Consider the following 11,296-nt stretch of genomic DNA (forward strand, 5'->3'; position numbering starts at 1 on the left):
TCAAGAGGGCCACCATTGTTCCTGTTCCCAAGAAAGCTGAGGTAACTGAGCTAAACGACTACCGCCCCGTAGCACTCACATCCGTCATCATGAAGTGCTTTGAGAGACTAGTCAAGGACCATATCACCTCCACCCTACCTGACACCCTTGACCCACTCCAATTTGCTTACCGCCCAAATAGGTCCACAGACGATGCAATCTCAACCACACTGCACACTGCCCTAACCCATCTGGACAAGAGGAATACCTATGTGAGAATGCTGTTCATCGACTACAGCTCGGCATTCAACACCATAGTACCCTCCAAGCTCGTCATCAAGCTCGAGACCCTGGGTCTCGACCCCGCCCTGTGCAACTGGGTACTGGACTTCCTGACGGGCCGCCCCCAGGTGGTGAGGGTAGGCAACAACATCTCCACCCCGCTGATCCTCAACACTGGGGCCCCACAAGGGTGCGTTCTGAGCCCTCTCCTGTACTCCCTGTTCACCCACGACTGCGTGGCCACGCACGCCTCCAACTCAATCATCAAGTTTGCGGACGACACAACAGTGGTAGGCTTGATTACCAACAACGACGAGACGGCCTACAGGGAGGAGGTGAGGGCCCTCGGAGTGTGGTGTCAGGAAAATAACCTCACACTCAACGTCAACAAAACTAAGGAGATGATTGTGGACTTCAGGAAACAGCAGAGGGAACACCCCCCCATCCACATCGATGGAACAGTAGTGGAGAGGGTAGCAAGTTTCAAGTTCCTCGGCATACACATCACAGACAAACTGAATTGGTCCACTCACACAGACAGCATCGTGAAGAAGGCGCAGCAGCGCCTCTTCAACCTCAGGAGGCTGAAGAAATTCGGCTTGTCACCAAAAGCACTCACAAACTTCTACAGATGCACAATCGAGAGCATCCTGGCGGGCTGTATCACCGCCTGGTATGGCAACTGCACCGCCCTCAACCGTAAGGCTCTCCAGAGGGTAGTGAGGTCTGCACAACGCATCACCGGGGGCAAACTACCTGCCCTCCAGGACACCTACACCACCCGATGCTACAGGAAGGCCATAAAGATCATCAAGGACATCAACCACCCGAGCCACTGCCTGTTCACCCCGCTGTCATCCAGAAGGCGAGGTCAGTACAGGTGCATCAAAGCTGGGACCGAGAGACTGAAAAACAGCTTCTATCTCAAGGCCATCAGACTGTTAAACAGCCACCACTAACATTGAGTGGCTACTGCCAACACACTGTCAATGCCACTGACTCTACTCCAGCCACTTTAATCATGGGAATTGATGGGAAATGATGTAAATATATCACTAGCCACTTTAAACAATGCTACCTTATATAATGTTACTTACCCTACATTATTCATCTCATATGCATACGTAGATACTGTACTCTATATCATCGACTGCATCCTTATGTAATACATGTATCACTAGCCACTTTAACTATGCCACTTGGTTTACATACTCATCTCATATGTATATACTGTACTCGATATCATCTACTGTATCTTGCCTATGCTGCTCTGTACCATCACTCATTCATATATCCTTATGTACATATTCTTTATCCCCTTACACTGTGTATAAGACAGTAGGTTTTTTTGGAATTGTTAGTTAGATTACTTGTTCGTTATTACTGCATTGTTGGAACTAGAAGCACAAGCATTTCGCTACACTCGCATTAACATCTGCTAACCATGTGTACGTGACAAATAAATTTGATTTGATTTGATTTGATTTGCTTAGAACATAGTATAATGGGCCAACACACTATGGCGCGTGTTACCCAAAAAGGGGGATTTCAAAGAGTGAGAGAAAAATAAAGTACACGAGATAAATATAAATTTGAGTGAATTTGTCAGCTATGCTATTCTAACCCTAGCCTTGCCCCAAACTGCCGCTCTTATGGGTCAGAATATAATGATGTAATTACGTGGGGAAGGTCTCCGGCACACCTCTCTGATCGTCCTCCCGATGTCAGTGTCCTTTTGGCTTAGGAGTCTGTTCCCTCACCCTTGCTCTGGAAGGGGTCTTCTGAGGACAGACAGCTCTGTAGCTCAGAGCTCACAGCGTTGGAATGAAACAGTGTAGATACCACGATTCGCTGGGAGATGGAGGAATTCTCCCACTTAGACACAGCTACTCATCCGTAGCTTGGGTCGAAGAAAAAAAAGGTCTTCAAACTTGCGTTGCATTTTGGGTTTGTTGACTTTTTCAACCCTGGCTGCAGCTTGGGTCATGTGGTCTTCTCTATAAATTCTTTACTCACGGGTTTTATACCCGTAACCGCCTTTAAGGCAATTCTCTGGGCGTACCAAGTTAAGAGCAAGGTCTAGGTTTTTCTCAAATCCAATTTTAGACAACTAACTTCACATTTCATCTTTACCAAAACATTCCCTTTGATTTGGAAATTTTCCACACAACGTACAATGTATAAACATCAAGCATATACTAGGAAAACTGTTGATGTTACAATGTTTTCGTAATAACGTCATCTATTAACCTTTAATAACAGAACAAAAATGACATACATTTTCATATTCCATCTATCGTCATGACCACCATTGTGGCAGACGGAAACCATTGTTCCAAAGTCCCTTTATTTCATGTTTAATGTTCTGAGGCTGGTTCTCCATAGTAACAGGACAAAGGAATTTGTCTGTAGCCTGAGATTTAGAAGGGGCGTGAGGGGTTATAAAACCCCCACATCTTCAGACCCCTATTTCTCTCCTCCTCTGTTGGGTTTGAGAGATAATCTGTAGGGTTGTGGTCTCCTGTAACCTGACCTGATCAGGACAGTCATGACAGCAGCTCCTTCCAGTCAGCCCTGGTGGCGCTAGGGCATGAGCTGGAGCGGGTGGCTGCTGCAGGTCTGAAGCTCCACTCCGAGTGCCACTTCATGAGGAGAGAGGTGTCCTTCTTGGGCCACCGAGTGGGGAAGGAGGGGATCAGCACCATGGAGGACAAGGTTGGGGCTGTCCGAGACTGGCCCACCCACACCGACCAGCGTCAGCTGAAGAGCTTCCTGGGCCTGGCCTCGTACTACAGGAGGTTTGTACGGGGCTTCTCAAGAGTCGCTGCTCTCCTGAACCGCCTGCTGCCGAAGGACAAGGCCTTCACTTGGACAGTGGAGTGTGACGAGGCCTTCAACACCCTCAAACGTGCACTGATCGAGACCCCCATGCTCGCCCCTCCTGACCTCACCTTGCCCTTTATCCTGGACACAGATGCGAGCAATGTGGGCATGGGTGGGGTTCAGGCCCAGGTGGGGCCAGAGGGGGAGAGAGTGGTGGCGTACTTCAGTAAAACATTTGACAAACATGAGCGCCACTACTTTGTCCCCTGGCGGGAGCTCCTGGCTGTTGTGGCTTCCCTCGAACACTTCAAGTACTACCTGGGTGGCCTGCCCTTTACTGTACGGACTGACCACTATGCTTTCCAGTGGCTCATGTCTTTCAGAGAGCCAGAGGGGCAGGTGGCTCACTGGTTGGAGGAACTTCAGCCATATGACTTCACAGTGGTGCACAGGGCAGGGGCACACCCCTCCAACGCCGACGCCATGTCCCGTCGGCCCTGTACTGCAGACAGCTGCCGCCACTGTGAGCGGAGAGAGGGACGGGAGAGAGTGCCGTGTGCAGAGGAGGGCGTCTGTGCCACAGTGTGTCGGGCCAGCAGGCCCGTCTGCTGTGAGCTGCAGACTGTCGACGTGGCTGAATGGGGGCAGCAGCAGGGACGGGACACAGACCTTACAGCCAGTGCTAGAGTGGGTAGAGGCGCAGGTGAGGCCACCATGGGAAGAGGTGACAGCGCTCTCACTTGCGACCAAAGGGTTGTGGTCAAAGTTTGAGAGATTGCGGCTGGCTGATGGCGTGCTACAGAGGGCATGGAAGGAGTCAGCTACGGGAGAGGAGATGTGGCAGGTGGTGGTCCCAAAAGCATTGTGGGAGGCTGTGCTCCAGAGTACTCATGGGGGGGGTGGGGACTGGACACTTTGGGGTCACAAAAACACTCCGTCGCTTCCGTCTAGGCTTTTACCGGGGGCAGCACAAGAGGGGTGTGGAGGACTTTTGCCGCCGCTGTGGCAACTGGACAGCGAGAAAGGGCATCCCAGGCCACTGTCATGCTCAGCTCCAACAGATCCCAGTGGGGGCTCCCATGGAGAGGGTGGGAGTGGATGTAGTTGGGCCATTCCCCACCACAGACAGTGGAAACCGCTGGGTGCTCACAGCCATGGCCCGAGGCTTATGCTCTGCCTGACCAGGAGGCAGAGACCATTGTCGACACCCTGACAGCGGGGATGTTCAGCAGGTTTGGAGTTGCGGAGTCCATCCACAGCAACCAAGGCAGAAACTTTGAGTCCTGTGTGTTCGCCACCATGTGTGAGAGGCTGGGTATGCACAAGACCCGCACTACGCCTCTCCATCCTCAAAGTGATGGCCTTGTGGAGCGCTTCAACAAAACGCTTGGACAGCAGCTGGCCATCGTCTCTTCCAAACACCAGCGTGACTGGGACAAGCACCTGCCTATGGTCCTCATGGCATGCCGCTCCGCTGTCCAAGACCTCCTGCACGCCTGCCCTCCTCATGCTGGGGAGAGAGATCCGCACCCCTGCAGAGATGGAGTTTGGTCGGCCCCTGGATAGCCCTCATGTTCCCCCAGGGCCGGAGTATGCAGGGCCGGAGTATGTTCCCCCTGTCTCCCTCCCTGTGTCACCACGTGGTTCCCCGGAGCCACAGACTGTATTCCCAGTTCTCACTTCCTTGTCCCCCATATCCCTGCCTTCATCCCCTGGGTCCCAGAGGGGCAGCCCCCTGCCACGGATGGAGCCCCCTGTTTCACATCTGGACACTGCGACCATCACGGCCACGCAGGCAAAGGAGACCTCTGGGTCGCTTCAGAGACTTTGTTTGTTCCCTCGGGGATGAGGGACTTTGTGGCGGGGGGGCTGTGTAGGTACCTGAACAGACAGCTGTGTGTTATGTGTTAGGCTATTAGTTGGTTGTGTTGTACTTACCAGTACCCAGTGTTCGACATGCCAATCAACCTGCTATCTGCCAATCACGGGAATGCCTGGAATGTTCTGATGCTGGGCATCCTGGTGGTTGGCAGAGTGGTGTGGAGGGGGGTTGGGCAGGGGGATGGAGCATTGGAAGTTAAGCCATTGTTTAGCCATTGTTCTTCCTCTTACGTCTGGGTTTCACAAGAGAAGGCCAGGGTTGGTTTGTGGGGTATCTTTCATTTATTTGGCGTGGGCTACAGCCAAACAGTAGCCTGTGTAAAGTTGGGTTAATAAACCGTCAATTCGTAAACTCAATTCTCTGGACAATTGTTCCTTTGTGACCAAGTCCAGTCATTACAGTAATAAACCCAGTCTAACCTTAACCTCACTTCTAACCTTACACCTAACCCTACGTTTTTGTTTTCATACATTTTTTGATCTAGACCAATTTGGCTGTTGTAACTAGTGGAAACCGGTAAACACTTCCTCGAGTGGAAATTATGCGATTAGTCGTTCTGTCTGGGGCGGAGTTTTTTCCTACTTTTGGAAGGCGCGTTCTGGCGAGCGCGTTCTGGCGACCGTATGTGTGCATGAGCAAAGCCTCTCTTGTTCACGACACGCGCGTTATTCGCACTCTCCACCGTTGAAGGTGGAACGTAACTTTTCTCTTCCCCGAGGAGACATCTGAACAACTGGGAATATATATTCTGTCTCAAACATCTAAGGTGTTCGAAAATCATGTCAGCCTCGGCGGCGAAAGTCGGTAGAAAGGAGAACTCGAATCATGATGGAGCGGACGAGACCTCCGGTAAGAAATGGCGGCCTCCTGTAATGTTACAACGCCATTTTCAGTTGTTTTTACCTAGCAATAGCCATGGCGTATTCATTTGTTTTTAGCTATCACCCGTTTAGTTAGCCTGACACTAAATGCTTCTTGATGAATGTTTTAGCCAAATAATTTTGATTGCTCGCACAGTGAGAATGGATCTGCGACCTAACGTTAGCTTACTGACTAGCCCGCTATGCTAACGTTACAACGTTGGAGGCCATGTTGTGCTTTGCACAAGCTCATTGTGCCACGCATGTTTGGGAGGGATTCGCGTTTACTTACAAATGAAAGTAACTAACTTAAGGTTAACTACATTGCACATGTTATATTGTTGTACACGTTTTTTGGTATCTAACGTTAGTTGTTTACGAACTAGCCAGTTAGTAAACTAACATGCGCTAACTAGATAACATTTGTTTTCGTGAGGCCCAACATTCATTGTTGCTCCGCCATTGCGGTTTGCATACACGACTGGAAATAAATCAAGAAATTGCAGTATTAGAACTGGCACGGAATGAAAGATAACAGCTAAATATTGCGTTCGTAAGATACTAGTATCATCCGCCAGAATGTAACAGGCATGTCGGTGAGGGGCGAAAACAGTCCCAAGCGTGCGGCCCCCCTTCATTCAAACCACGCGGCCTTGAGAAACTGCAGGAAGCTGCATCAGTGCTTTGGCTACCTTAGCTAGCGAGCTAACTTCTTGATAGCTCAAGATACTACGAAATATGTTGGAATGCATAGCTACTCCATGGGTACCTCATGCTGAAGTTTTTATGTACCTGACATGTATTTACAGCCAGCAATATTTTCTGCATAGAATTTCGTCATTGTCTTTTAACAAAATTAAGACCGAATTTCATCTCTCTTCAGAAAAAGAGCAACAGGAAGCTATTGAACACATTGACGAAGTACAGAATGAAATTGACAGGTGAGTTAATTATCCTCGCACATTTTCAAGACTGCCCATGTACCTTATGGCTATGATCTAATTATATTTTTTGCATGATTTTCTCTCCTTTTAGATTGAACGAACAGGCCAGCGAGGAGATTTTAAAAGTAGAGCAGAAGTACAATAAATTACGCCAGCCGTTCTTCCAGAAGCGGTCAGAACTCATAGCAAAAATCCCCAACTTCTGGGTCACAACCTTTGTTAATCATCCACAAGGTAAATGCAGATATTATGCTCTTTTACTACTTCATGTTCTTGGTGAATGAAGACTTATTTATTGTACATGGTTGGATTCTGCACATTATATATTTTTTGCCCACCAACCACCATTATCACAGTCTACAAACTATATACAAACTGCTGCTGTCCATTGACGAACCTATGGTTGTATTCGTGTTGTCAGTTTCAGCCCTTCTTGGTGAGGAGGATGAGGAGGCACTTCATTACCTTACCAGGGTGGAGGTGACTGAGTTTGAGGACATCAAGTCGGGTTACAGAATAGATTTTGTGAGTTTTTTTTATCTTTGTAGGAATTGTGCGTGTTATATAAACAGAACAGTACATTAGTTAACCAGATTCTTGCTATATTTCTCAGTACTTCGATGAGAACCCGTACTTTGAGAACAAAATTCTCTCCAAAGAGTTTCATTTGAATGAAAGTGGGGATCCATCTTCAAAGTCAACTGAAATAAAATGGAAGGCTGGAAAGGTATGTTTACACACCTACAACTTAAAGTAAATGGTCTATAAAAAAATGTGGATTTCAATTGCCACCTGTCATGCTGCAGGAAATCAAAGCAAAATGTATGGTCTTACTGCTTGTGATTATTTTGTATCTTCCTTTGATCTCAGGACTTGACAAAGCGTGCCAGCCAAACACCAAACAAAGCGGGTAAGAAGAGGCAACACGAAGAACCAGAGAGCTTCTTTACCTGGTTCACAGATCACTCCGACGCAGGGGCAGACGAACTAGGAGAGGTCGTCAAGGATGACATCTGGCCCAACCCGTTACAGTATTACCTGGTATGATTCTATGCTATCGTCTATTAGTATTTGCTTAGTTATCCAAAATATATTTGCATTGGGGCCATGGCATTAGACCAAGGGGTCATCTGTAATAGGGTTCTAATGAACATGACTGACAACCATATCCAGCCACCTAGACATCTCAACTGGATGCCTCAAACTGAAGATCAGCTCATGCCTACATTGTTGTGTTAGTTTGTGCTGTGTCTCTCAACTCTACCAGGTCCCTGACATGGATGATGAGGAAGGGGAAGGTGACGACGATGATGACGACGAAGAGGGCTTGGAAGATATCGATGAGGAAGGAGATGAGGATGAAGGCGAGGAAGATGATGAAGAGGATGGAGAGGTAACTTCCGTTAAGCATTTTTTTTCTTCACTATTGTGAAACTGTCCCTGCCTTTTTTATAAATGTTTATGTAGTGGAAGACTGTCACTTGTACTGTAAGGTGTCTGTCACTTGTCTGGAATGTTAGTCTTTATAGGCATGCGGGTAAATGTGTATCTCTTCTACAGGAGGACGGCGAGGATGATTAAGGTTGAAAGGAACATTCCAACCTACACCTTTCCCTGTTCTTTCCTTTCAATCATCCTTCAACCCTTGGGAGCAAGAATATTTGTTTTCATTTTATTTTTGTATTTTGTGCTCTCTCCTGTTCTACAAGTGTCCGCCTGTCCATACCATGTCTATAGATGCGTTAATTTCCAGGCCATGCCCATATCAGAAAGCTAGTGGCAATCTGTCATAAAACTACTACACGTGTCCCCGAAGACCAATAAAATAAAAGTACTGGCATTCTGCACGTCGTCGTATAGACCAATAATTTTGAATAGCAATTTATATATGTATAATATATAAATAAGGTTTCTGTTAAAGTTGTGAGTTGAATAAAGAGGAGTCATGGTGCAGTGATAATAGCATCTCTAGACACCTTTAAAAAAAATATATATATACATTTTCTTTAACGCAGCGTTTGGGGGGCCTCCTGGAGTTGACAGCTGTTTTTCTTCGTCATGTGTTGTACTAATGGAAAGCATCAGCTTCTTCCTGTCAACTGTTGTAAATGTTTTGGGGTCGATATCTTGGTATGACACAGTTATTGTAGATCGTTAAATGGGGTTTGGTGGGTCGAGTGGGCATTTGGCGCATTTGGGTTTGTTGATTGACTTTTCATTGTAATGTTTTACAGACACCCATGAGGTTTGAAAAATTAAATTTTTAATAAAAACAAAATTTCCTCTTGTAATTTTGAGCTTGGCTAATTAACAGGTTATTTATAGAGAAAATAAAGACCATGTATAATCTCATATGGAATCTACACTGGTGTTCTTCTCCACCTTTTCTACTGGAAAACTGTTCATGTTCACATTTAAGTGTACCAGTGTCTTTGTAACGATAAATACATGTAATACATTCATGTGTAGGGTAGTGTCTGAGTGTATTGGCTGTGTTGTGTAGGAGTAAATATCCACTTTATGCTGATCGGGAAAGAATTGGGCGGTAGGTAGCCTGGCGGCTAAGAACGTTGGACCTGTGGCTTAAAGTTGACCGGTTTGAATCCCGGGCCAGGCGTAATTGATCTGGCAACTAGAGGGCTGATTGGTTCACTTAGGACATTCACCTACCGTTTGGGCCCTTGAGCCAGGTCCTTAAATGGGAAGTTCACTATTACAGCTTGATGTTGGATGGTTCCTCACCCAGTTTTCTTTAAAATGCCATTATGAACTTCATCTAACATTAGCTACCACTAGCAAAAAAATGTATGGAGGTGATGTGAGTATGTATAAAATAAGTTTAAATCAACTTCATATTTGGTTTGTTCATCTGGCCATTTTAACCAAAAATTATAAATATGCTCACATGCCCCCATCACTTCCACATAAAAAAAGAAAAAAAAGAATTGGTAGCGGAGTTTGTAATGGCTGTTTAAAGAACTATGGATTACAGTTTTTCATGGCTCAAGACTATTTTCAGGGGGAAGAACCATCTAATATCAAGTTGTGACATAGTGAACTTTAACCCCACAACATATTCTCCATACAGGGGCAGCTTGTCTCAACAAATGTGTTGTATTATGTGACTGACTGTCCAGAACCTTCTACTGATAATCATATATTTTCAAGATCATTCTAACAATGAAGATGCAATTTCAAGCATTATTATATAGTTAAAAGACAGCCAGTTTGTCCACTTTAAAGGGTACCTTTAATACTGGGTTTGAATGGGGGATTATTCATTTTCAATAGGATCTTTGTCTACTAAAAAATATTTACTGGGGGGGTCCAGAATAGAGGGTTGTCAAACTTTTATTTTATTTATTTTTTTGCTTTGGGGGGGGGGACCCCCTATTGTGTTTTTTTCCCTGGTTTACATTTGCTCTTCTGCTCGTATTTTCCCTATAAACATTGGCTTGACTTTTTATATTACCCTAATAAAGTTTAGAAAAGTTTGTGAGGTTATGGTGTGGCTATTATTAAGCTTTAGCTAATGCAGCCTATGATATGAAGGCATTGTACCCCGGTGCTCCAACTGACTCCCGACAGTTGAGTTTGAGGTGAGGAAGTCTGTTTCTAGCCTACCAGAGTTACTCCTATAATCTAAAAATATTATGCTTATCTTTATCCAAAATATTTGTCTAGAAAATTTATGAATTTACCCTCCTGTACGTCTATATTTGTATAGCAGACGCAGTAGCCATCTGACAAAGAAATGCATGTTGGAGTCATAGCATGCCACTGGCATATACAGTGCCTTGCGAAAGTATTCGGCCCCCTTGAACTTTGCGACCTTTTGCAACATTTCAGGCTTCAAACATAAAGATATAAAACTGTATTTTTTTGTGAAGAATCAACAAGTGGGACACAATCATGAAGTGGAACGACATTTATTGGATATTTCAAACTTTTTTAACAAATCAAAAACTGAAAAATTGGGCGTGCAAAATTATTCAGCCCCCTTAAGTTAATACTTTGTAGCGCCACCTTTTGCTGCGATTACAGCTGTAAGTCGCTTGGGGTATGTCTCTATCAGTTTTGCACATCGAGAGACTTGGAAATATGATGACATTGCTAAAGTAGTCAAATGTTTAGTAGGAAACAACTTTGACAGTATTATCATGTCGTCAAATTTACTTTAGACAGCTGGCAATGTCATTAGCTAGCAAAGTTTGTAAAAAAAAAAAAAGATATCAATGCTAACGTTAGCTAGTTAAAATCAGGTGACCTCCCCTCAATTTTTAGCTAACTAGCTAACGTTATACTGTAAAGTCAATATGGTGATATCAAGATGATGACAAAAGGTTTTCCTTCAAATTATTTGCCTCCTTTTGAATGGCATTGTATCTCCAAGCCACTGTAATGCACTTTTGATGAAATCTTCATCAGCACTCATTGATGATGCATTAATTAGAATGCTCAGTTGGGCGTCAGTACAAAACTAAAGTTCAAAACAATATTGTGACGAAACATGCAACCCATGAATA

General features: G+C 45.4%; 1 protein-coding gene across 1 annotated transcript; it reads left to right on the forward strand.

Annotated features, from left to right (window-relative positions):
- The first annotated feature begins 5,189 nt into the window (after window positions 1–5,189).
- Window positions 5,190–10,264, forward strand: LOC109873748 (protein SET-like). The gene is made up of 8 exons (XM_020465446.2): window positions 5,190–5,815; window positions 6,710–6,767; window positions 6,862–7,004; window positions 7,192–7,295; window positions 7,384–7,497; window positions 7,641–7,811; window positions 8,038–8,163; window positions 8,331–10,264. The coding sequence occupies exons 1-8, from the start codon at window positions 5,746–5,748 to the stop codon at window positions 8,349–8,351; spliced, it is 807 nt and encodes a 268-aa protein (XP_020321035.1). The 5' UTR covers window positions 5,190–5,745; the 3' UTR covers window positions 8,352–10,264.
- The last annotated feature ends 1,032 nt before the right edge of the window (window positions 10,265–11,296 follow it).

Source organism: Oncorhynchus kisutch, linkage group LG29 (genome assembly GCF_002021735.2).
Source record: "Oncorhynchus kisutch isolate 150728-3 linkage group LG29, Okis_V2, whole genome shotgun sequence".
NCBI lineage: Eukaryota > Metazoa > Chordata > Actinopteri > Salmoniformes > Salmonidae > Oncorhynchus > Oncorhynchus kisutch.

Excerpts from the sequence above, each read along its gene's own strand:
- LOC109873748 (XM_020465446.2), top strand. The coding sequence starts at position 5,746 with ATGTCAGCCTCGGCGGCGAAAGTCGGTAGAAAGGAGAACTCGAATCAT. Across the intron at positions 7,005-7,191 it reads CTTTGTTAATCATCCACAAG|TTTCAGCCCTTCTTGGTGAG; the intron begins GTAAATGCAGAT and ends TCGTGTTGTCAG. Across the intron at positions 7,296-7,383 it reads CGGGTTACAGAATAGATTTT|TACTTCGATGAGAACCCGTA; the intron begins GTGAGTTTTTTT and ends TATATTTCTCAG.